The sequence below is a fragment of the Metopolophium dirhodum genome, chromosome 1 (genome assembly GCF_019925205.1).
Source record: "Metopolophium dirhodum isolate CAU chromosome 1, ASM1992520v1, whole genome shotgun sequence".
In the NCBI taxonomy this organism is placed as follows: Eukaryota; Metazoa; Arthropoda; class Insecta; order Hemiptera; family Aphididae; genus Metopolophium; species Metopolophium dirhodum.
The window spans coordinates 87,898,204-87,925,876 of NC_083560.1; the positions used below are offsets into that span (position 1 = coordinate 87,898,204).

General features: G+C 41.5%; 1 protein-coding gene and 1 pseudogene across 1 annotated transcript; one reads left to right on the plus strand and one right to left on the minus strand.

Annotated features, from left to right (window-relative positions):
• Nucleotides 1-2,357: 2,357 nt before the first annotated feature.
• On the minus strand, nt 2,358-3,409 carry LOC132953707 (uncharacterized). Its single transcript, XM_061026074.1, has 4 exons — nt 3,288-3,409; nt 3,049-3,225; nt 2,881-2,985; nt 2,358-2,824 (listed from the first exon to the last, which is right to left on the minus strand). Exons 1-4 carry the CDS (start codon nt 3,352-3,354, stop codon nt 2,358-2,360), a joined length of 816 nt encoding a protein of 271 aa, XP_060882057.1. The 5' UTR covers nt 3,355-3,409.
• Nucleotides 3,410-19,313: 15,904 nt separating this feature from the next.
• Nucleotides 19,314-20,287, plus strand: LOC132933966 (uncharacterized; annotated as a pseudogene).
• Nucleotides 20,288-27,673: the final 7,386 nt, after the last annotated feature.

The following is a 27,673-nucleotide window of genomic DNA, read 5'->3' on the forward strand; positions in this document are numbered from 1 at the left end:
GACGACCTAGACGCGTATAAGCGCATATTAATTCAGACATCAGCACATTTGACATCAGACGAGAAAAAAATTAAAAAAAGTGGAAATAAATTCACTGATATAATCAAACCATTGTTCCCAACTGGTAGTGGGTTATCTATGAAACTACAAAATAAAAGTTTAGTGTACTGGAATGATCCTAATGAGCTAGTCGATCGTTTACGACTACTTTTAGCTTCTCAAGCTGCTGGTAATACAGGGCTTTCCAACGAAATACTTTCAATTTATGAAGAATTGTATCAAGCGGGTTTGATAAAACGAATTCCAAATGTCTAAACGTGACATCGCTTTCGAACTACACAAACCAGCCAGAAAATATTATACGAGGCGAAGAGTTAATGTGTATGGAAAAAACGATCTATGGCAGGCCGACTTGGTCGAAATGATTCCTTATTCAAAGATTAATGGTGGTTACAAATATTTCCTGGTTGTAATTGATGCATTTACAAAACTTTCTTGGGCGAAACCGTTAAAGAGTAAATCAGGGAAAGAGGTTACTAGCGCTATGGCTACAATATTACTTGATCGGTCACCAAAACTTTTACAAGTCGATAACGGAAAAGAATTTTACAATACGACATTCGACGCGTTGATGAAGAAACATAATATACATAAATATTCCACGTATAGTACAACGAAAGCGTGCATAGCAGAACGCCTGAACAGGACAATTAAAGGAAAAATGTATAGAGAGTTCACTGCACGAGGATCACATGAATGGGTTTCCATTTTACAATCTCTGATTAACGAATATAACAATTCAAAACATAGAACAATAGGTATGACGCCTATACAAGCTGATGCAAATCCTTCTTCAGTGAAATTAAAGCAACGTCAAATTAAAAATGTAAAGATTAAATTTAACATCGGTGATAATGTAAGGATAAGCACGTATAAAGGGGTATTTGCAAAAGGTTATTTACCGAGCTGGTCCACAGAAATATTTAAAATTATAAAAATAAATAAAACTTTTCCTACTACTTATCAACTACAAGATTATACTGGAAAACCGATTGCAGGCTGTTTCTACTCTGAGGAAATTCAGAAAACCATTTACCCAAATGATTATTTAGTCGAAAAAATTATTCGTAAGAAGGGAAACCAAATGTTTGTAAAATGGTTAGGGTTCGATAATACACACAATAGTTGGATAAATACGATAGACATTAGAAAATAGTGTCAGTCGAGCTATAGGCATGGACGTGTTCGGAAGTTCTCAGGCTGGTGAAACAAATAAATTTGTGACAAATCTTGAAAAGACAATCAAATCGTTTTCGTCTAAATTGGATAAAATCGAACATTTACTTGAAGAAAATCAAGAATCCATTAATATACAACAAGAACAAACAAAAAAGTTAGAATTAACGTGCATAGAGATTACAGAGCATATGACAAGAGGCGAAGTATCATCACAATATATCAAAGAAAGTATAGGCGAGATTAAAAAAATAATACCAGCTATACTGAGCCGTCTTAACACTATAGAAACTTATTATAAAGACAAGCCATAATGTCTTCAGCCATCATCGATATACAATGTGTTCTTGGAATGGATAATAAATACATGATTAAAGAAATGTCTATTGTAGACACAGAATCATGGGCAAGCCAACATTGGATTTTTAAAAATTCTAAATCTAAGCAGGACAATAAGAGTCGAACAACTAATAAGTGGTTGGAACGTAATTATCATAATATATCAATAGATTATGGTGATGTCGAGTATGAAGAACTAAGTAGAATATTGAATTCCTTAAAGTTTAGAAACATTTACGTAAAAGGGGAGCAGAAAAAACAACTTATTATAGAATTTATACCACACGTCGTAATTATTAACATTGAAGATATAGGATGCCCTCGATTAGATCAAATATGTGATGAAGAAACTTTGCCATGTTGCATTTTTCATATGGGGATTAACCCTAAACAATGTACATTTTATAAAGTATTTAGTCTAAGAAGATGGTTTGTAAATAATTGTTGAAATGTTTTGTAAATAAATATCAAATTTATTTTTATTACTAAAGAGTTCTTTATCCTAACCTATCCTAACTTAATATCTACCTACAATATCTAGAGGGATACTTTACAAGATAGAAAAAAATAATATCCCTGTAGATATTTTACAAAAATGAAATAACTACAAAGGTATTTTACAATTCAACATCTATTTTAGAATAAAAAACCATCTGTGCAGCTCTAGAAGTTGTATTTATTCATCTTGCTCAGCTAGTGTATCGGGTTCCCTATAAAATTCATAAATATTATAAGTAGAATATTATAAGTAGAATAAAATTATTTTTAACTCACTCTGTGGATTAGTGTCCGTGAGCTAGGGTATGTATTTTATCCTCGAGTATAATCCTCTTGTCATCGAAACTATTATAAGTGACTTTGTTTGATTTAATGGTCTTCAATTGATGTTTGAATGAACGGATAGAGACATTTTCTGTCTTCGTATTCAAGGTTGCATCCCCAAACAGACAGCGATAATGATCGTCGAAGTTCATGTGGTTTTCCACTACATGTCCTCGGATTCCTTTCGCCCGGATCTTCTCCTTACCATTGATCTTATATGCATAAGACTTTGAACGTAGTGCACAAAAATCTGTCATAACCTCTGAATTAGTCTCATCGGAAAACAGACCCGGAATTTTCTTTCGTTCGGCAATGTAACACGGATGGTCTCGTGGTAAGTCTGATGTATCCATTCGATCGAGTAAATTGGAATTATTTTCCAAGTCTTTGTAAAAATCATCATTCTGGATATAGTATACCAGTGAATCTAAAATAACATTATAAATTAACATATGAAAATTAGTTTAATTTGAAAACATTTACCTGTATCAGTATACATGAGCTCAATTTTATTTCCATAATGAGCTTGCATAACGTTGTAATGATAATCATACATAACGGTCTTAGAAATTTCCAATACTGCAAAACCTATTGAAAATTAAAAAATATTAAAATATGGTTGATAATAGTAAATTAATTGTATATATTTACCTATATATATTGGCTTGCAAAACTTGATAATTTTATTTTCTAATGATATGGCATTCAGAGTTTCATTGTATGTAATGCAGTGTTTGAATGTTGTAAGGTTTATAAGTTTTTGCAGACGTTTTTCACTACAAACAAGCTCCATTTTAATTCTAAGTCTTAAATTCTCCATCGTCTTCCCTTTAATTAGATATGTTAGTAAGATAATTAAAAATATATTAAATTTATATATATATATATACCGAAAACAGCGTTGTTTAAAAGTTTGAAAAAGTCCTTTTCGAAGTCGTTTTTAGCTTTTTTTCGCATCTCAGTGTTTAATTCTATATATTTCTTAAGCCAGTCTGACTGATTAAACTGTATAACTCTGTGGACCTAAAATAAATTTATAATTTATAATTTATAAATAAAATAAAAAATAAATATGGTACTTTTTCCACTACTAGTCCGTTTTTAATGGCCTGCTGTAGGTTCCGATAATGAATCACGTAGTTTTTCTTTGAATGGAGTGTTGCCATTAGTTTTTTAACTTTTGAACCGGGTGGAATATCATTTTTCAGTAGGAATGGCAAGTCATTATGTTTGTCATGAAGTTCTTTTGGGTATGATATGTCAAGTTCATACATCCGACCGATTGGTGAACCATCGTCTAAAGCATTTAACCCATCTAGTGTGGGTTCGACCCACTTAAATCCACCGTATGGCATGAATTGTGACATTGCGTAACCATACAAATTGTTACCTGGAATTTGAATAACAAATTAAATTAATTTAAATTAATTTAAAATATTAAAATTATTCTTACAATCCTGATAAACAAGCCATGATTTCGGTTTTGTTGGATCATAATCTGGTGTCTTTTCATTATTCGCCTTTGCATATCTCATGCTCGCCTGAGTCAACCCACCACGAATTCCTATAATAAAATCAAGTATTATTTCACATTTTTTAAAAAAAAATAAATAATCATTTTACCTTTTTCAATCATTAACAACATGTCATAATCATGAAGTAATTCGAGTTGTTGACCCGTGTATTTCAACATACAGTCAAAACTAAATCCTGGCGCCGTGTAGTAAAATGATGGATCCAGATGGTAGGTGGTTAAACAGAGGTCTCGGAAATTTTCAAACACATCAGCCAACAGTAGCACATCGATTTTTAAATAAAGATCAGAGTATTCCCCGAGTGTTTGACAGCTGAAATGGTTCCAAACTGTATTTGCATGTTCAAAATCCTCATGTTTTATATGTGATTCTTCCAATGAACTGTAAAAATCTTTTTCTGCCGGTAAACTGGTTTCTTCGAGCTTATCCCAATCATCTGTATAGTCATACGGGTATACACCCTTACGGGTAACTAGTGGTAAATCCTGTGCGGAAAAATGTTTTGCGCTGTTTCTAAACTTTTCAAATCCAGGTGTGATTACATTTTTTAAAAGTGTTGATAAGCTGGAGGCCATAAATCTCAATGTATCAATAAATCTTAATGTGAACGAATTGCTTATATTTTTTGAAAACGTAATAAACTTTTCTTCGCTGTTTGGTATTACAGAGATGGAGTTTGTATCATGTCCAAGACGAGTGACAATGAAATGTGAATCATAATTCGATAAATTATGAAAAAATACCGGTACAAAGTTTGGTGTTTGAAGTTTAAGATTACACGTATTGCATAACGATTGTCTAAATTTTCCCGATAAATGGCAGTGATCTGCCACTTTATGATTTTCACGAGAAAACTTGGTCTTACATAAATTACAATTATTACATAATTCGTGTGTTTTTCGTTGTTCACCCGTGAAAATTATAGGAATGTTTGTTTTGAGTAATTCTTCAATTTTTTTAGCTATATCCACAATACTATCTACAAAATGTTTCGCCACGTCCTTATTATTTTCATTTCCACGGTAGATTACGGGTGATGTTGGAATTCCGAATTTTTCAAGCAGTTCCATCGGTATTTCGTCATTTGCTTTAACCATATACCCATAGCTCATGGGTTCGTGTTCTTGAAAAGCTGTTGTTTTTTCTCCAATTTTCTCATCAGTTTTCTTGAGAATTGCTTCGAAATCTGCATAAATTACTATAGGATGACGTTGTGTTTTATCCCATGCAGTAAACTCGAGTATTGACCCAGGTTCAGGTATCTGAGGTAGTATGGGTTTGTGCTCCCCACATATTAATTTATGTTGTTCTAGTCCTGCCACGCCGTTTAATTTATATTTGTACTGTTGTTTGTCGAATGTTGTGAAGCACCGTTTGCAAAATATTGTTTGTCCATCGTGTTTGGTTTTTTGTGATCTGATGAGCCGTGAAAAATTAGAGATGTAGCTATAGTGACTGTTATCCCCGTCTGATATTATAAGTAGATCAAAATGGTCGGGTTTTTCTTCATGTACTACTTTCAGAGGGAATACTTTATATTCCGGAAATTTTGGTGGTTGAAATTTCTTATCGATACCGTAAACATTTACAGACACGTTAGGGTTATTTTTTTCAAAAATTTTAACCTGGTGTAGTGGTGTCGGGAACGATATATTTGTAAAATTATATTTTTTTTCGTGTTTTATATAATTACTAGCTCTCCGAGCGTCGCTGGGGGAGACCCCCAGACCCCCCGTGGTTGGTGAGGAGTGTTGTCGATGTCGGATGCCGCAGTGGTCTTGTGGTCTGGTCGTCAACCGAAGCCGACGCGGTGTATGGGTGATACAGAGGTCTAGTGATAGGGATCTGTGAAAAAATTAAGTGATAAGGATTTTAGATTTTGATAAGAAAAGTGGATTTATGATAAGGATGGTGGATTAGTGATAAGGATTTTGGATTTCTGATAAGGATTCTGGGTTAATGATAAGAATAGTGGATTGTGAATGGTGGACAATGTGCGACAACTGGGTAACTTCGTCAGGTATGCAATCCGACTGCGTCGAATCGCGGACAGCGTTCATTACTGTCACCGAGAACGGAAAAATTAATTACTTGAAAAAAAATTCAAAACATTTCGGGCTTCTATGCAAATCATATAGCAATCGTCTTTTAAGGGTGTCTAGCAGGTCAGTCACCTCAGTGGTCCGAGTAGGCAATCCGACTTCGTCGGATAGCAGACAATATGCGTCGGCCGGTCGTCAGGTATGCAATCCGACTGCGTCGAATCGCGGACAGCGTTCATTACTGTCGCCGAAAACGCGAAATTAGGTAATAAGTTTCATGAAAAAAATTGTAACATTTCGGGCGTCCATGCAAGTCATATAGCCGTCGTATATTTTTGAGTGTCTAGGTGGTCAGTCACCTCAAATGACGTTCACCGTAATAATAAGGGTAGGGTGTCTAGCAGGTCAGTCACCTCAGTGGTGTGGGTAGGCAATCCGACTTCGTCGGATAGCAGACAATATGCGACAGCCGGGTCACGTCGTCAGGTATGCAATCCGACTGCGTCGAATCGCGGACAGCGTCCATTACTGTCGCCGAAAACGCGAAATTAGGTAATAAGTTTCGTGAAAAAAATTCAAAACATTTCGGGCTTCTATGCAAATCATATAGCAATCGTCTTTTAAGGGTGTCTAGCAGGTCAGTCACCTCGGTGGTGTGGGTAGGCAATCCGACTTCGTCAGATTACAGACAATATGCGTCGGCCGGGTCACGTCATCAGGTATGCAATCCGACTGCGTCGAATAGCGGACAGCGTTCATAACTGTCGCCAAAAATGCAAAATTAAGTAATAAATTACGTGAAAAAAAATTATGCAAAATTCAAAACATTTCGGGCTTCTATGCAAATCATATAGCAATCGTCTTTTAAGGGTGTCTAGCAGGTCAGTCACCTCAGTGGTCCGAGTAGGCAATCGTCGGATAGCGGACAATGTGCGACGGCTGGGTAACTTCGTCAGGTATGCAATCCGACTGCGTCGAATCGCGGACAACGTTCATTACTGTCACCGAAAACGGAAAAATTAATTACGTGAAAAAAATTCAAAACATTTCGGGCTTCTATGGAAATCATATAGCAATCGTCTTTTAAGGGTGTCTAGCAGGTCAGTCACCTCAGTGGTCCGAGTAGGCAATCCGACTTCGTCGGATAGCGGACAATGTGCGACGGCTGGGTAACTTCGTCAGGTATGCAATCCGACTGCGTCGAATCGCGGACAACGTTCATAACTGTCACCGAAAACGGAAAAATTAATTACGTGAAAAAAAATTCAAAACATTTCGGGCTTCTATGCAAATCATATAGCAATCGTCTTTTAAGGGTGTCTAGCAGGTCAGTCACCTCAGTGGTCCGAGTAGGCAATCGTCGGATAGCGGACAATGTGCGACGGCTGGGTAACTTCGTCAGGTATGCAATCCGACTGCGTCGAATCGCGGACAACGTTCATTACTGTCACCGAAAACGGAAAAATTAATTACGTGAAAAAAATTCAAAACATTTCGGGCTTCTATGGAAATCATATAGCAATCGTCTTTTAAGGGTGTCTAGCAGGTCAGTCACCTCAGTGGTCCGAGTAGGCAATCCGACTTCGTCGGATAGCGGACAATGTGCGACGGCTGGGTAACTTCGTCAGGTATGCAATCCGACTGCGTCGAATCGCGGACAACGTTCATAACTGTCACCGAAAACGGAAAAATTAATTACGTGAAAAAAAATTCAAAACATTTCGGGCTTCTATGCAAATCATATAGCAATCGTCTTTTAAGGGTGTCTAGCAGGTCAGTCACCTCGGTGGTCCGAGTAGGCAATCCGACTTCGTCGGATAGCGGACAATGTGCGACGGCTGGGTAACTTCGTCAGGTATGCAATCCGACTGCGTCGAATCGCGGACAACGTTCATTACTGTAAACGGAAAAAATTAATTACGTGAAATAAAATTCAAAACATTTCGGGCTTCTATGCAAATTATATAGCAATCGTCTTTTAAGGGTGTCTAGCAGGTCAGTCACCTCAGTGGTCCGAGTAGGCAATCCGACTTCGTCGGATAGCGGACAATGTGCGACGGCTGGGTAACTTCGTCAAGTATGCAATCCGACTGCGTCGAATCGCGGACAACGTTCATAACTGTTCATAACTCCCCGGGTCATCCGCACCGACGCCTTACCTACCTACCTACCTACAGAGTTGAAAACTGGCGTCGAATCTATGACTCTTAAGCCGTTTCGCCGTCCCGGCGAATCGCGAACGCGGTCCCGGCGTCCGCGGAGGGCTTTTGAGCCGGCGATCTCACCGCATCGGGCAGCGGACGACCGGCTCCGCCACCCTCGGACGTCGAAAACGCGAAAAAAGTCGGACCCTCCGACGCACGTATTTATGCCTGTATATAGTAATACCTACTCGACGGCGGCGATATCGGCACTCCACTCTCGGCGTCGTCCCGGACGAAGTCCGGCCGCCCGCGGCCTAGAAATTCAGCGGGGAACGCGAATATCACGTCGGCGGGGAGGTGAGACTTTCGAGAGAGCGGTGAGACGCGACTTTAGTCGAAAAAACTCGGAAAACTCGGTAAGACGGCGACGACGCCGCGCTTTTCGCTATCGTTCTCTACGCCGCGGCGCTCTAAGATATTCAAGTACGGCCGCGCGCGGCCTATAAATGTAACGGGGAACGCGAATAAGTCGCGAACGGGAGGTGAGACGTTTCCAAAAACAGTTAAAACTCGACTTTTCGAAAAAAATTATCGAAAAACGCAGGCGACGGCGGCACTCCTATCGCACGTCGTCTCGGCCGCGGCGGGACGGGCCGAGACAAAGTACGGCCGCGCGCGGCCTCACAATTTAACGGGGAACGCGAATAAAGTCCGAACGGGGCCGTCCGAGGTGCGCGAAGGCGTTAAAACACTAATTTTGAAGAAATTTTGAAAAAATTCATCAAATGTGATAAGGCGGAAGTGATAGCGAAAGGAAAATAACGAAAAAAAAAAACGTGAAAAAAAAAATTCCGGATTAACACGGCCGCCGCAAATTATCTCCAATCCCGGCGGCCGGCATCGAAACCACGACCCCCGGATCATCCGCACATACGCCTAAACCTACCTACCTACCTACTGAGTTGAAAACTGGCGTCGAATCTATGACTCTTAAGCCGTTTCACAGGCTCCGCCACCCCCGGACGTCGAAAACGCGATATTCGCGAAAAAAAATCGGACCCTCCGACGCACGTATTTATGCCTGTATATAGTAATACCTACTCGACGGCGGCGATATCGGCGCTCCGCTCTCGGCGTCGTCCCGCGGCCCCGGGACTCGTCTCGGACGAAGTACGGCCGCGCGCGGCCTATAAATTTAGCTGGGAACGCGAATATCGCGTCGACGGGGAGGTGAGACTTTCGAGAGAGCGGCGAGACGCGACTTTAGTCGAAAAAGTCGGAAAAATCGGTAAGACGGCGACGACGCCGCGCTTTCCGCTATCGTTTTCTGCGCCGCGGCGCTCTAAAATATTCGAGTACGGCCGCGCGCGACCTATAAACGTAACGGGGAACGCGAATAAGTCGCGAACGGGGAGGGCGGACGCCTCGAAGAGGGCTAAAACTCGAATTCTCGAAAAAAAAAGGCAAAAAAACGCGCGCGACGGCGGCGCTCGGTCTGCACGTAATCGCCACCGCGGCGGGCCCGCCGGGAAAAGAGTGCGGCCGCGCGCGGTACGTAAATTTAGCGGGGAACGCGAATAAGGTCCGAGCGGGGCCGCCCGGGGACCCCCGGGGGGGTAAAACTCGAAAACGTGAAGAAATTTTGAAAATCTGGAAAAAAATCGCGAAAAGTGATAAGGCGGAAGTGATAGCGCGGCGACGGCTCCGCCGCCGCGTCCCGACCGTCCCATTGGCGGGTTCTCTGTTTTCCCTCCATTATCCTCTATGCTGGTACGGGAAAACGCCATAGGGGGCGCCACACGGGTCTTCGTTTTATACTATAAGATCACCAATACGACATTTATTTTCTCCTGTAACATGTTTTGCTAGGATTGCCCATTTGAAGCATTGCATGTCTATGTTTTGAGGGTTAATCGTGGCTTTTTTATTTTCTATCGCATCTGGTAGTTGTATGTAGGATGAGCCGCCTATAGGTGTATATTTATATACACCTAACATTAAACCGTCTATACATTGTAATGTGAAACCACTACCCTTGCTTGTATACTCGTCTTGCTCTTTCATTAATTTAGCGAATGCCTCTTCAACAATTTCCCTGTACTCCGGTATCACAGAAAACCGCCTTAGCCGATGTTTTGAAAGCACGGTTTTTCCGATGAATATTCGACATTTGGTATATTATATGTCGCCTCAAGCTTTAAATTGAACTTGATCGGATTTTTACTCGCAATTGATTTTAGTAAATTGATTAGTTCGGATTTAATAGAATCAAGGAAGTAAATATAGTTTTGAATATTGCCGGTATTTTTTACGTAATACCAAGTGATTGTGTTGTTTGATGACGTCGAGATTTGTGTAAACCCGGGGGACTTTACGAGATTCAAGCGTAATTTTTTTGCCCTGACAGCAGATTTAGTGTTTGCACTGGAAACGCGTTTTCCATTATCAAGCGTAGTGTATGAATTTTTTTTTTAAAAAAAAAAAAAACCTTATTAGTCTATACTGCGTTTATAAAAATTAAATTACCAACCTTCCTTTTTACAGAATCCAAGGTTTTCGATGATATCTGCAACTTGAGCATAATCGCCATCGTCATCCACGTTGTTGTAAAATTCATCCATCATGTTATCTCGTACTGTTGACATTATGTTATCTCGTACTGGTGATACGCTATCTCGTACTGCTGATAGTTTATCATTTCGGACGGATGGTTCCACCGGACAGTCTGTCACGGCATCATTTAGGGTTGGTATCACTGGTGGACCGTTTACCTCGGTATCTCGTACACATGACGAACCTGCTGGAATATCAGGAACGACTATATGTGGTGCGATCTGTATATTTCCTTGCTGCATGATACCTAGTAAAAAATATAATATAAATAAATATTTAAAGTGTAAAACAGAAATACTTACCATGAACATTTTTCAAATGTTTTTTTGAGGTTGGTCTTGTAACTGAATGTAATGGAGCATCTAGTACACAGGAAACGGACACCGCCATGCGTTTTTCGGTGAGCAGTTAAATTACGTTTCGCCGTGAATTCCGAAGTACATTGATCGCATTTAAAAAAATTTATATGCGTTTTTCGGTGAACCATAAAATTAGTTTCGTACATGAATACCAAAGGGCATTGCTCGCATTTAAACATTTTTAAATAAACGCACGAGAAAAATTAATACGGCAAATTAAAATGGAGTAAATTACGTACGTTGTAATACAACAGTGTGAATCGTACTAACCGACTTTCCCTTACAGACACACCAGGAGATGACATCCCCCGCCACCGCTCGTCCTATCATCTGGACCTAACATTCCTCACCACCACCACTCACCCCCCAATCATAGGGATCTATACCGTATACGATATTCGGACATCTGTTGTATAGATTCCATGAATCCGTATCCCTACGGATAACAAAAGATTTTTTCAGACCTTTTTTTTCTATAAGTAATATATAAACTAAAATATTTAAAAGTAAACTATATTATAATATATTTGAATGTGGGTTTGTTTGAGATATATTCCGATGTATAACGCATGCTTTAGCGGGATGTTTATTCGAATGGGATTATAATCTGAAAATTGTATAATATTTTTAAATATGTATGTATGTACGTATGTAAATGAATATATGTGTGTGTGTGTGTATGTATGTATGTGTGTGTATGTATAGGTATGTATGTGTGTTGTTTGTATGTATGTGTATGTATGATACAAATGTAGGTACATCAGAATATTTTATATATATATTTTTTTTTTTTTTTTAAAGGGAAAATAAAAGGGGCTGTCTTGTATTTAATGGGGAAGAACAATATTACATATATATTAAAATAATGCGATAACGCAGCTATACATTCGTTGGCGGTATATTATTACAAGTTAAGGGTATAACATAGATATGATAACTGATATACACTCGTTCACGATATATTATTACAAGTTCGATAGGGGAAGAAGTAATGTGATAACGTAGATATGATAACGCAGATATAAGTCATGCACGTTGGCGGTATATTATTATTACAAAATAAGGGTATATGTGATAATGTAAATATGATATACACTTAATGTGGCTTTGGTTACTGCGTTACCAAGATTTCCCCCCTATCACCAACGATGATAGGCCACAACAGGGAAAAAGGTTACCTTGAAAAAACTTAGAGACGAGAAATAAATGCTACTAAAAATATTTATTACACAAAAAGAATAATTACACGTGTTTTGGTTTAAAAGCGGGAGAAACGACTGGTGGCGGTCGGCGAACGAACGTTGATGAGGCGGGCCACGACTAACGCGGTGATCGCCACGATAAGCGTGGTGGGGGTCGCCACACTACCTCCCCCTTGGTAGAGAGAAACGAACTCGTTTCTGCTGTCGCTGACGTTGATTGGAGACGGGGTTGGAAGTGTCGATCTGCTCGACTGGAGCCGAAACGTACGAATGGTCGGCGACTGGATCTTCGCGAAGGAGGAGTGCCGGCTTCAGACGATCAATCGAGATCCAGCTTGTGCGATTGTGGAGTTGTAGCTTAAAGTTTTTGTCGTTGCGCTCTATGACGGCGAAAGGCCCGTCGTAACGCGGCTGTAGAGGCTTTCGTGTGGCGTCGACGCGGAGGAAAACGTGCGACGTGGTTGACATATTTTCGGGCACGAAAATCGTACGATTGGAGTGATCCGTGCCGGAAGTAGGACGGAGTAACGACATTGAATCCTTGAGCGTGCGTACCAGGTCTGGGACTCGAGGCTCGGGCTGGACGGCATGGAAAAATTCACCGGGTAAGCACAAGGTCGTACCGTAGACCATTTCTGCCGGCGAAAAACCCAGGTCCGGCTTGACAATGCTGCGGAGTGCCAATAACACGGTCGGTAATGTCCTGGTCCACTGTGAGTTGTTTTGAGCGGTCAGAGCCGCTTTAAGCGGTCGATGGAGACGTTCGACTAACCCGTTGGCTTGAGGGTGATAAGGCGAGGTACGAATATGTCGAAAACCGTATGTTTGACTGAGTGCGGAAAATAGTTCGGACTCAAATTATCTGCCTTGGTCCGTCGTGACTATGTCCGGAACTCCGAAACGCGCGATCCATTGAGCAACTAATTTGTCGGCGACGGTGTGTGACGTCATGTTGGCGAGTGGATACGCCTCGGGCCAACGCGTAAATCTGTCGACGACTGTAAAAAGGTATTCGCAACCTTCGGACATGGGTAACGGCCCGACCAGGTCAACGTGGATATGCCCGAAACGTCGGTCGGGTGGCGCGAAAGGTGACAATGGCGAAATTACGTGCCGGTTTACTTTGACGCGCTGACAAGCAACGCAGTGACTTGTCCACTTCCGAATTTGTCGATCCATATCAGGCCAACAATGCCTTTCTTTGACGAGAGCGAGCGTGGCTCTGGTGCCGGGATGCGCCTGTCCGTGTAAAATGTCAAAAACGCGTCGACGAAGCGTTGCAGGAACGTAAGTGCGCGACCTACCGGGTATTGACGTGTCGAGAAATACGGGACCCGAAGCTGTGTCGTGCGCTACGAGTTTTAGCGAAGTGTCGAACGTGCCGTCGAGAATTAGTTGAAGCTGCGGATCTTCGGCTTGGTCCTTTGACAATGTATTGCAATCCGGGAGCTGCGCGTGCAGCGTGACGGTTTCGAGTCGGGAGAGAGCGTCCGGGACGACGTTCTTGTCCCCGTGGATATGTTCAATTTGTTGGACGAATTGTGCGATGAAACTGATGTGTCGTAATTGTCTGTCGCTGTATTTGTCTGTTTTTACGGAAAACATGTGCGTTAGTGGCTTGTGGTCGGTCAGAAGTACAACGTGTCGGCCCTCGATGAGGTGAAGAAAATGACGTGTAGCTAAATAGGCGGCGAGCAATTCTCGGTCGAAGGTGCTGTAACGAGCTTGAGCGGACGTGAGCTTCCTAGAGAAAAAGCCGAGTGGTTTCCAGGTGTCATCGATGAACTCCTCGAGGACTGCGCCTATGGCTGTATTCGATGCGTCTGTACACAATCGGAGATCAGCGTCTATACTCGGGTGACAAAGGAATAACGTGTCCGCGAGAGCGTTGCGGGACTTGTCAAAAGCGAGTCGCGTTTCTGGTGACCAACACAATTTGCCGTCCTTCTGCTTGACCGACGAAGCGAGCTCGAATAACGGAGACTGCAGTTGTGCCGCGTTTGGTATAAACCTGTGGTAGTAATTGACAGAACCAAGGAAACGTTGCAGTGCTTTTTTAGAAACTGGAAGTGGCCAGTTTCGTATCTGATCTATTCGCTCGGGTGGCGGGCTACAACCATCGCCGTTGACGACATGTCCGAGAAAAACTAGTTGTGGTACACCTAGTACGCATTTGCTGACGTTAATTGCGACGCCGAACTTTTGAAAACGCTCAAGTACAGATCGTAAGTGCGTTTCATGTTCGGACTCGGACTGTGACGCGATCAAAACGTCGTCTATGTATGCGAACACGAAATCTAAACCACGGAGAATGTCATTAACGAAACGCTGAAAAGTTTGGGCGGCGTTCTTCAACCCGAAACACATTACCGGAAATTCATACAGCCCGAAAAGTGTTGTTACAGCGGTTTTAGCGATGTCGTCGCGTGCGACGGGGATCTGATGATACGCGCGCACCAGATCGAGTTTCGAAAAAATAGTTTTACCGTGAAGATTGCTGGTGAAATCGTGAATGTGTGGTAAAGGGTACCGGTCCGCCTTGGTGATTGCATTCAGCCTTCGGTAGTCACCACAAGGGCGAAACGATCCATCTTTCTTGCCGACAAGTAGCAAAGGGCTGGCCCACGCGCTGTCCGATGGACGGCAAATACCTGCGCAGAGCATAAAATCGAACTCCTTCCGAGCTGCACTGAGACGGTCAGGTACGAGACGACGTGGTCGCGAAAACAACGGCGGTCCGGTGGTCGAAAGAACGTGTTCGACGTTGTGTGCGAAAACGGCTGGTACGGGGGATTCCCGCGTGACCTTAGGAAAATCTGCGATCAAGTTGGTCCATAAACGTGACTGAGAGACCACGCAAATGGTCGGCGGAACTGTAGTCGCGGTAGCGATTTTGGATGCCAAACCCGAGTTCGAATCGACCAACCTGTTACGGCAAACGTCGACTAACAAACCGTAATAATGTAAGAAATCTGCCCCGATAATTCCTCGGGTAACATCTGCGATTTCAAAAGTCCACGTAAAGGGCCGGGTGAGCCCTAAATCGAGATTGAGCGTTTTTTGTCCGTAGGTTTGAATACGGGTGCCGTTAGCAGCGGTGAGCGTGATGTCGGACGTAGGGTGTTGACCGGCGGACGGCGGGAGGACAGAGATGTCGGCTCCCGAATCGATAAGAAAACGTCGACCGGAACGCACATCGGAAACGAAAACACGGTGGTTGCGTAGTGCGGCGATGGGCTGGTTCGCCTCCGCCGCCCCTATTAGTTTTCCGGAGACTTAAAAGTGCAAGGCGCTATGCATTTATGAGCGGACGCGCCGAAACGATCGTGATAAAAACACATGCCGTTGTTTTTGTTATTGTTCGATCGTGATTTGGAGCGCGATCTCGAGCGGCTGTGATTAGACTTGTTGGCCTGCAGTGTGGCCAAACTAGCGACTTGTGCCGTGAGTGCTGCTATCGCGTTCTCGATTGAGCGGAATCGGTCGGTTGACGGTTCGGACGTGTTCACCGCGTGAACATCGTAAGTGGACGTCGCCTCCATGACCCGATCAGCGCGTGCTGCGAGTTCCTCCAAAGACCCATCTTGTCCGGAGATGATCGCGGCGGTTGTTGATGGCAATTTCTGTAGCCAAAATTGCTTGAGGGCATCCTCGCCGATACTGTCTGGAAGTATGTAGCGCATGTCGCGCAACAATTGTGTTGGCCGTCTATCGCCTAAACCGCCTGGCTGGACGATGCTGCGAAAACGCGTAGTTTGGGGTACCGCGAATGCGGAGATGAGGCGCTGTTTTAGGCTCTCGTAACAAACTCCGGGCCCGATGAGGTCGCAAACTGTCTTGATGCCTTCCTCGTCTAATGCGGCGATAACGAAATTCGCTTTCGAGGTGTCGGAACGTAAACGGTGGTTCGCGAAAACGGCTTCGGCGTGGAAAAACCATTCACGTGGGGAGTGCCGCCAAAAATTAGGTAGACGCACTTGTGCGAAACTCGCGACGGACACGCTATCGGGCGGCGGGTTCGCGTTCTCGTTAGTCGGCGGTTGATTCTCACTCTCGAGCGTGAGAAGGTCACGTGTAGGATTGCCGAAATACATCGTGTGTTTATAAAAATGTAAAAAGTCGGATAGAAAACACGAGGTCACCAATTTGTGGCTTTGGTTACTGCGTTACCAAGATTTCCCCCCTATCACCAACGATGATAGGCCACAACAGGGAAAAAGGTTACCTTGAAAAAACTTAGAGACGAGAAATAAATGCTACTAAAAATATTTATTACACAAAAAGAATAATTACACGTGTTTTGGTTTAAAAGCGGGAGAAACGACTGGTGGCGGTCGGCGAACGAACGTTGATGAGGCGGGCCACGACTAACGCGGTGATCGCCACGATAAGCGTGGTGGGGGTCGCCACACACTCGTTCGCGGTATATTTTATTACAAGTTAAGGGTATATGTGATAACGTAGATATGATAACGCAGATATAAGTCATGCACGTTGGCGGTATATTATTACAAGTTAAGGGTATATGTGATAACGTAGATATGATAACGCAGATATGATAACGCAGATATAAGTCATGCACGTTGGCGACATATTTTATTACAAGTTAAATAAGGCTAGTTATTAATGATAAGTATATGTAATGGGGTGGCGCAGTGTTAACCGACGGGTCCGGGTTCGAATCCCAATCCGGGAAAAAAAAATTTTTAAATTATTTTCCCCTGGCGGCGGCCATATGGAAAGGGTAGCGGCGAGGGGCGGGGGGTATCTCGCGCACGTGCGCGACCGGTGGTGGAATCAGCCGTCGGCGGCGGAATCAGCAGAGGGTCTGGAACCGGGTGTCAGGAATCAGCAAGGCGGTATAGGGAAACGCCTGCAGGATCAGGTTTTGGAACTGTCTTTTTTATCCTACTAAAATAGTTCTTAACATAATATAATTTTAGGAACTATTAATTATTTATCGAAACATATGCCATGATTAAATGGGTGTTGAGTGAATGGGGCTAATATACGCAAATATATATATATATATATATGTGCGTGTGTTAAGAGGACGCTACACAGGTGAAAATACCGTATAAAACATGGCAATTTTATTTTGTTCCAATAATACGGCTTACTGAATGGTTTTAGAGCAAAATACCTTCATTAAAAGTTGTAGAGGAGAGTTATATCGGGTGACGTATAAGACTCGATTTTTGATATTTTAATTTTTTATACCAATTATTCACAAGTAAAAAAATGAAAAAAAAAGAAAACGCAAAACGATTTTATCGATTTTGAGAATGAAATATCGAAAATCGAGTCTTATACGTCACCCGATATAACTCTTCTCTACAACTTTTAATAAAGGTATTTTGCTCTTAAACCATTCTGTAAGCCGTATTATTGGAACAAAATTGGCATAATTTACAGAAAAAAATTTTAATTACGGCCGTCATGTGTTGCTTTCTTTTCTAGCGGCAGCGTTTGTCCCGTCCTAGATCTGACATCCAGGATCGCCCGCCGCCGGCAGGTCAAAACCGGTCTGTTATCGGCGGTATGCGGCATGCGCTTCGCATGTCGTTGCATTATTTTTATATATACCTATTATGTTCATAGTTATTAGTTAATATTGTTATTTACATGAAATGAAATAAAATCAAATCACTAAAATTATGTTGGATATATTACATGCCCGCGACCGTCCTTGCATTACCGTACAGCCCATGGCTGTGAGTAAAACTTATATTTTTAGTTCCAAAAACACGGCTGACTCACTGGTTTTAGAGCAAAAAACCTCTTATAAAAGTTGAAGAGAAGAGTTGAATCTGTTAACGTAAAGGACTAGATTTTTGATTTAGCGTTTTTTTTTTTTTTTTTTCAAAAATTCGAGTTTTAGCCCTTTTCCCGTTCGCCCCTTATTCGCGTTCCCCGCTAAATCTATAGGCTGCGCGCGGCCGTCCCCGTTCGCGGAGAACGCCTCCGCGGAGAAATCCGTCGCCGTGGTCGCGGCGTCGTCACGTTTTTGACGATTTTTCGAAAAATTTCGACGCGGGTCGCCTAAAACCTCTCTTCCAGAGGTCCGACCTCTGGGACGAAGACGTATTCGCGTTCCCCGCTAAATGTATATGCCGCCTGCGGCCGTACTTCCTCCGGGACGAGTCCCGGGGACGCGGGACGACGCCGAGGGCCGAGTGCGGAGAAGGCCGCCGTCGAGTGGGTATTACTATATATGGGCATAAATACGTGCGTCGGAAGGTTCGATTTTTTTTCGTGAATCTCGCGGTTTTAAGAGTCATAGATTCGACACCAGATTTCAACTCAGTGGGTAGGTAGGTAGGCAAGGCGTAGGTGCGGTGGACCCTTTCGTCGTTCTCCTTCCGCCTTATCAAAATATATTCGTATTTAACGAACATTTTACGTTTTTTTTTCAAAATTCGAGACGTTGGATCTCTCCGTTGATGACTTATTCGCGGTCCCCGCTTAATTTTTTGACCGCCAGCGGCCGTACTTCGTTCGCGGACGGCGTCGTTATTACTATATACAGGCATATATATATGCGTCGAAGCAGGCGCGTAGCCAGGGTGGTGTTACAGGTGTAATAACACCCCCCCTCAGCCGTGGTATACTTAATATTTTTTTATCAAGATAAAGATGCATCATTACGCAGAATAGAATAATCATAAGCATAAGCACGAATCGTAAATCGTGATTTACACTTATTTTATATTTATAAAAATGAAGTATATTAGTTTATATTACGATAACAATAATCTTTTCATGCAGCGTGTAAGAAAACGTTTACAACTTCAATTATTGATTATTTGATTATCATGATCATGATGAACTATCGTAAACATATATTATATCTATGATCTATCGGCTATTCGAATTCCGAATGTTATTTCACTTATCAGTTCTGTGATAACAAATAAAACTAATTAATATTTAATAAAATATGTTATTATGTTCATAAGTGTTATATATTTGCAATAGCCAATAAGTTCAACATTTTTTAAATTTTAAATAATTATGAACTATGGAGCCTACAAAGAAAGGTATTAAAAGAAAAAGCACTATTTTATCATACTACACAAAAACACCTAAAGTACAAACTGATAATCTCGACGAAAATGACAAATTAGTAAGTTGTTTAAATTTGTAAAAGTTGAAAATGATTCTATTATGTGTTATACCAATTAAATGACTTAATTTTAATAAGAATGAAACGGAAGTGGTAGTATCATTTGCTGAATCTGCATTAACTCCATTCAATCACAATTCACAATCCATGTCTGAACAGCACAATGAAAATAACAAATTAGTAAATATTATGAATCAAATACTTGCATGTATTAATATTTTTTGTGTAAATTTTAAATTTAAATTTTATTAGATTGAACCATCAGGATCTGCTCTGAAATTATAATTTCAATACCTCGACTAGCTATAAACCGGACAAATCGTTTAAATATTTCAACAGAATCACCTGAAGACTATTTTAGGATTTTGATTTTCATACCTTTTTTAGATAATTTTTGTGAACAACTAAATGACAGATTTTTGAACCACAAATCATTATTAAAACAATTTACTTGTTTAATAAATGCAGACGAGAAAAATGAGACCGAATTTAAAGAGCTTTTAAAGACATATTCTGCAGATATTGAAGCTGATGAAGTATCTGCAATTGGCGAGTTTACAATATGGCATCATCAGGTGAATAACAAAAACCCTAAAAATGCTACGGAAGCATTCATTAATTGCAATGAAGAAATATTTCCTACGGTTCATCAACTTTTAAAAATATTGATTACTTTACCAGTAACCACTGCAAGCAGTGAAAGTTCTTTTTCCTCATTACGGCGTTTAAAAACATATTAAAGGAACACGACTGGTGAAAATCGGTTGAACGGCTTAGCAGTTATGAATATTCATCGGGATTTAGTCGTAACCACTAACGAAATAATTGATACTCTAGCTTTAAAAAATAGACGCATTAAATTAATTTAATTAAAAATAATTTTTTTTTTTTTGTATTATTCATAATAATATATATGTGAAAAATTTAAATATACCTACGTAAAGTTATCAATTTTGTGTGTACAATTTTTTCAATTAATTTTGAATAACACCCCCCCTTAGAAATTTCTAGCTACGCGCCTGCGTCGAAGAGTTCGATTTTATATTTTACAGACTTTTGCTTACTCGATCTCGGTGACGCCGTGAGCTACTCATATCGGTATTTATATATTTGATACACGATATAGCCACAGAAGGTACTGTAGGTACATCCATACTTAATAAATAAATGTCTAAACGTTAAGAGTTGATACGGTGGTTGGGTTAGTTAAATTATATAATAATATCCTAGCTCCACGATGGATGTGACAAAAGTTTGAATACTTCAACGCAGAGTGTATGACTATACTACGGGTAGGTATATTTTGTATGCTACACTAAATTTTTGTTTACCAAATTTGACTCACCTAAAAACTGTAATATATTAAGTACCTACTACGTAGTAAAGGTATTATATATTTAATATCTAACCCAATAAATGTAGACAATAAAAGCAATAGCTGTGCATATAAATTATTTGTTATTTACCTTTTAATTACCTATCTATTTATTAATTTGATTTTATGCTCATGATTAAATATACAATACCTACCTATATAAGTAATATCAAATAGTATAGCCATATCATTATATAATTTAACTTTAAATTTATGATTACCAAATCTAACTCACCTAAAAACTGCAATATATTATGTACCTACTACATAGTAAAGAGCATAAAATCAAATTAATAAACAGTTAATTTAAAGGTAAATAACAAATTGATAAACACAGCTATTGCTTTTATTGTCTACATTTATTGAGTAATATTTATTGGGCTCGATTATGTGGTTAAATATTAAATATGAAATACCTATACTATGTAGTGGGTACATAATATATTACAGTTTTTAGGTGAGTCAGATTTGGTAATCATAAATTTAGTGTAGCATACAAAATATACTGCAACAGATTCTAAATAATATTAATATAATAACAAAATAGAACTTATGGAATATATGGGACGGTTCTTTTATACTTGAATTAGACAATAATAATATAATTTACCTACATTGTATACTATGTAGGTAGTATTAAATATATTACAGTTTTTAGGGCAGTTGATTGTTTGAGGTAATATAATTTGCTAATTATAAATTTTATGTATGATACAAAGCTGCTGCAGATACTATATAATACAATAATTATTATAAACTAATAGATCTAAATGTATTTAATTAAATTATGGCAGTTAAATTGTATAAAGATATGGCTATACTATTTGATATTACTTATGTACGTAGGTTTAGTTATGAGTATTAAGTAGTAATTAAACGATTTGATAAATAATTAGCTACACTTATTAAGCATCATTTGATAGGTTCAATCATTAGCATAAAATCAAATTATTAAATAAAAAATATACACAGCTATTGCTTTTATTATCTAATAATAACTAATATAAATGTATACTATGTAGTACCCACTTCATTCATTACAGATCTTAAGTGAGTCAAATGTGTTGTAGCATACAAATGATGATACAGATTTTAAATAATACAATATTAATAAATAAAATAAAAATGTATGTATTTAATTAAAGTCTGAAAATTCAATTTTATGATTATATGACTATATACTATTTGAAAGAACTTATATAGATAGGTTTAATTATGAGTATTATATTAAATCAACTATTTAATACATAATAAATTAATTACTTGAATAGACAATAATAACATAACTAACGTACATGTATACTATGTTGTGCTTAATATATTACAGTTCAAGTGAATTTGGTTGAGGTAATGATATTGTGAGGATACTATATAAGTAGGCCAGCCTAATAACCTCAGGGGTTGAAGCCTTTTTTAAATAAAAAAAAAACTAATATATAGGTAGGTTTTGAGCCCATGTCAAACGACTATGTGGTTAAATATTAAATATATAATAAAATATTTCAGTCTTTAGGTGAGTTAAATTATCTATATTAATAGACAAAATATAACTTATTATGTATTTAATTAAATTCTGCAGGTTAATTTTATTATGATATGACTATATACTATTAAACTATTTAATAATTCATATTTAATTAATACTATTTTATTATATACACATTTATTGAGCGACCCACCTATATTATTTAACAAGGGCTGGATAATATGGTTCTTTACTTGAATAGACAATAGTACAATATAACTATATAGCCCACTTAATTCATTACAGTTTTTAGGTGACTTGGTAGGAAATTAAAAATTATAATGCTGCAGATACCATATAATACAATATTAATAAACAAATAGATCTTCATATATTTCAGTAAAAATCTGGTAGTTAAATTGTATAATGATATGCCTATCTGTTTGATATTGCTTATGTATAGGTACGTTTAGTAAATATTGTTTTTAAATAAGTAATTGATAAACAACAATAATTAATTTAGCGGCGTCACGTCGTTATTACTATATACAGGCTTGAATATATGCGTCGGAGGGTTAGATTTTTTTCGCACATTACGGTTTAAGAGTCATAGATTTGACGTCAGTTTTCAACTCGATAGGTAGGTAGGTAGGTGGTCGGCAGAGTCCTACCCCCACCTCCACGCGGTGCCGACTGGAAACGGAATTCCGGTTCCGGCCAACGGGGGAGGCACAGAAGGCAAACTGTATAAAACCGAACACCGGCGGGTCAACACCAGCGACCAGAGAGGGCCAACATCGCCCTCCAACCACCGACAACAACACAGGCCGAAGGCTCGAAGCACAGACGACCGGGAAGGTTAGACGGGGACCCAGGGGCTAGTAAACTCAGCGCCCCAGTATCATCATCCGAAACTGCCCCACAGCGGCAGGCGCGCCCCGGGGCATTAGTAGGACGCCCACAGCACGGCTTGGTCACCGTCCGGGTGATCGCGATTGATGAGAAAGGCCGCTAGTCCGAACGCCTCAAGAAACCGCCGACCGGTCACTCGACGCACCGAGCAGCACGCAGTAAGAGACACGGAGGAAACAGAAGGAAAACTGTATAAAACCAAAACCGGCGGGTCAACACCAGCGACCGGAGGGGGCCAACATCGCCCTTAACCACCGACAACAGACCGAAGGCTCGATGTGAAGACGACCGGGAAGGTTAGACGGGGACCCAGGGGCTAGTAAACCAGCACCCCAGTATCATCATCCGAAACTGCCCCACAGCGGCAGGCGTGCCCCGGGGCATTAGTAGGACGCCCACAGCACGATTTGTCACCGTCCGGGTGATCGCGATTGATGAGAAAGGGTGCTAGTCCGAACGCCTCAAGAAACCGCAGACCGGTCACTCGACGCACCGAGCAGAACAAACGAACAAACGAACGGAGGAAACAGAAGGAAAACTGGCAAACCATCACCGGGGAGACGCGAACTCCAGCACATGGAAGGAGAATTGCGAGGCACGAGACTCGAGGCCGACTGGCTAACAAGCCGGGCCGGGAAGACCACGAACGTGACTTCAAGACTGGCGGGCAACAAAGCCGGGTCGAGAAGTCAACAAATGCAACCAGCGGGCCTTAAGCCAACAACGTTATTATTATAAACTGTAAAAAAAAAAAATTAGTTTCAATGTGCGCCCATTAAGGGACAAATCAAAAGGTGTGACATTAAATTTTATAAAATGTTACATTTATTTAATTTCAATAAACGATGGCGGCGTCGTGGAAGTAATTCGAAAGCAATTCCCGCGACGCCGTCGGTTCAAACAGAAAAAAAAAAAAAAAAAAAAGGTAGGTAGGTAGGTTTAGGCGTGTGTGCGGATGACTTGCGGGTCGTGGTTTCGATGCCGGCCACCGGGATTGTCGTTAATTTGCGGCGGCCGCGGCCGTGATAATCCGTTTTTTTTTTCGTTCTTTACCTTTTGATATCATTTCCGCCTATATTATTCTTAACGAAAATTTTAATATTTTTTCAAAATTCGAGTTTTACCTCCTTTTCGGACTCCGTACAGTTCCGTTGAAACCTTATTCGCGTTCCCTCCTAGATGTATAGGCCGCTCGCGGCCGCCCTTCGTTCGCGACGAGTCCCGGGGCCGATTGACATCGCGGAGAGCTCCGCCGTCGTGTCGCTATTACTATCTTATAAAGGCTTGAATACATGCGCCCGAAATGTTTTGAATTTATTACTTAATTTTGTGTTTTTGGTGACAGTAATGAACGCTGTCCGCGATTCGACGCAATCGGATTGCATACCTGACGACGTGATACGGCCGTCGCACATTGTCCGCTATCCGACAAAGTCGGATTGCCTACCGGGAACAATGAGGTGACTGACCTGCTAGACACTCCAAAAAGACGGCGGCTATGTGATTTGCAAGGACGCCCGAAATATTTTGAATTTTTTTTACGTAATTTTGAGTTTTTGGTGACAGTCATGAACGCTGTCCGCGATTCGACGCAGTCGGATTGCATACCTGATGACGTGACCCAGCCGTCGTACATTGTCCGCCCAGTAGTCTACCCTTATTACTACGGCGAATTTCATTCGAGGTGACTGACCTGCTAGACACCCATAAAAAGACAGGGGATATATAATTTTCATTTCCCCCGAAATGTTTTGAATTTTTTTCACGTATTTTATTTGTGTTCTCGGTGACAGTCATGAACGCTGTCGGCGATTCGACGCTGTCGGATTGCATACCTGACGGACGTGACCCGGCCGTCGTACATTGTCCGCTATCCGACGAAGTCAGATTGCCTACCTTTACTACTACGGCGAACGTCATTCGTGGTGACTGACCTGCTAGACACTCAAAAAAAGACGGCGGCTATATCCATGACGCTCAAAATGATTTACATTTTTTTTTCACGTAATTTATTACTTAATTTGCGGTTTCTGCAGCAGTAATGAACGTTGCATACCTGTTGCTGAGACATTTAAGTCCAACGTCGAGGTAGGTTACTGACCTGCTAGACCCCAAATAAATCGAGGTGGCTATATGATTAGTTGGATCGTCCGAAATATTTGAATTTTATTACTTGATTTGGCGTTTTTGACGGCAGTAAAAAACTTACAGCTATCCGATTAACTAATCCACCATCCTTATCACAAATCCACTATTCTTATCATTAATCCAGAATCCTTATCAGTAATCCAAAATTCTTATCACTAATTTTCATAAAAAATCCATCATCCTTATCACTAATTTTTTCACAGATCCTTATCACCACTTCTCCGTATCACCCTTACACCGTCTAGCTCGAGACCGACGACCAGACCACAAGACCACTGCGGCTTCCGACATCGAAAACACTCCTCACCAACCCCGGGGGGTTTAGGGGTCTCGCCCAGCGACGCTCGGAGAGCTAGTCTACTATATTTAAAGCATGAAACCGAAAGCGCCGCCTATGGCGATTTTTCGTACTTTATAGGGAACCCACCAATGAAAAAAGTCGACGGGTGGTCTCCCGGCGGCGGCGGAGCCGTCACCGCATTATCACTTTTCACGATTTTTTTCAAAATTTTCAAAATTTCTTTAGATTTTTCGTCTTTTCTCCGTCTGAGGACTTTCCGCGTCCCCGCTCGGACCTTATTCGCATTCCCGTCAGAATTAAAGGCCGCGCGAGGCCGTACTTTTTTCCCGGTGGGCCCTCCGCGGCCGCCGCCGTCGCGCGCGTTTTTTGCCTTTTTTTTCAAAAATTTGAGTTTTATCCCTCTTTGACATGTCTCCGGGCCCCGCTCGCCCCTTATTCGCGTTCCCCGATAAATTTATAGGCCGCCGTCGGCCGCACCCCGTTCGCGGAGAGAGCCTTGGCGGAGAGGTCCGACCTATGGGACGAAGACGTATTCGCGTTCCCCGCTAAATTTATATGCCGCCTGCGGCCGTACTTCCTCCGGGACGGGTCCCGGGGCCTCGGGACGACGAAGAGAGCCGAGTTCCGATATCGCCGCCGTCGAGTGGGTATTACTATATACAGGCATAAATACATGCGTCGGAGGGTTCGATTTTTTTCTCGAATATTGCGTTTTCGACGTCCGAGGGTGGCGGAGCCGGTCGTCCGCTGCCCAAAGCGGTGGGATCGCTGGCTCAAAAGCCCTCTGCGGACGTCGAGACCGCGTTCGCAATTCGCCGGGACGGCGAAACGACTTAAGAGTCATAGATTCGACACCAGTTTTCAACTCAGTAGGTAGGTAGGTAGGTAAGGCGTTGGTGCGGATGACCCGGGGTCGTGGTTTTGATGCCGGCCGCCGGGAATGTCGATAATTTGCGGCGGCCGTGATAATTCCAAATTTTTTTTTCGCGTTTTTTTTTTTCGTCAATTTCCTTTCGCTATCACTTTTGCCTTATCAGGATATATACGGATTTAACGAAAATTTTACGTTTTTTTTTTAAAATTCAAGTTTTACCCCTTTCGAAGACGTCGGACCTCCCCGCCGAAGACTTTTTCGCGTTCCCCGTCAGATTTTGAGGCCGCGCGTGGCCGTACTTTTTCCCCCACGGGCCTCCCGTGGCCGAGACAACGTGCTTTACGTCCACCGCCGTCGCGTGCGTTTTTTGCCGATTTTTTCAAAAATTCAAAATGTAGCCCTTTTTGAGGCGTCCGCCCTCCCCGTTTGCCCCTTAATCGCGTTCCCCGTTAAATCTATAGGCCGCGCGCGGCCGCACCCCGTTCGCGGAGAGCGCCTCCGCGTAGAAATCCGTCGCGACCACGGCGACGTCACGTTTTTGATGATTTTTCAAAAGTTTTCGACGTGGGTCGCCTCAAACCACTCTTCGAGAGGTCTGACCTCCGGGACGGAGATGTATTCGCGTTCCCCGCTAAATGTATAGGGCCGGTCGTCCGCTTCCCGACGCGATCGCGTCCCCCTTCGAAGGACGTCGAATCCTCGTTCGTAATTCGCCGGGACGGCGAAACGGCTTAATAGTCATCGATTCGACACCAGTTTTCAACTCAGTAGGTAGGTAGGTAGGTAAGGCGTTGGTGTGGATCACCCGGGGTCGTGGTTTCGATGCCGTCCGCCGGGATCGAAGTTAATTTGCGGCGGCCGTGTGTATTCGGAATTTTTTTTTCGCGTTTTTTTTTTTCGTTATTTACCTTTCGCCATCACTTTCACCTTATCACATTATTCGTATTTAACCAACATTTTACGTTTTTTTTTTTCAAAATTCGAGTTTTTCGCTATCACTTCCGCCTCATCATATTATTCGTATTGAAGGAAAATGTTACGTTTTTTTTTTTTCAAAATTCGAGATTTACCGCTATTGAAGACGTTGGACCTCGTTCCACGCTAAATTTATAGGTCGCACTTCCTCTGGGACGAGTCCCGTGGCGGAGCGGCGTCGCGGAAAGCGGACGGCCGGTATCGC

Excerpts from the sequence above, each read along its gene's own strand:
- LOC132953707 (XM_061026074.1), bottom strand. The coding sequence starts at position 3,354 with ATGCGAAAAAAAGCTAAAAACGACTTCGAAAAGGACTTTTTCAAACTT. Across the intron at positions 3,226-3,287 it reads TTTAAACAACGCTGTTTTCG|GGAAGACGATGGAGAATTTA; the intron begins GTATATATATAT and ends ATCTAATTAAAG. Across the intron at positions 2,825-2,880 it reads GCTCATGTATACTGATACAG|ATTCACTGGTATACTATATC; the intron begins GTAAATGTTTTC and ends ATGTTATTTTAG.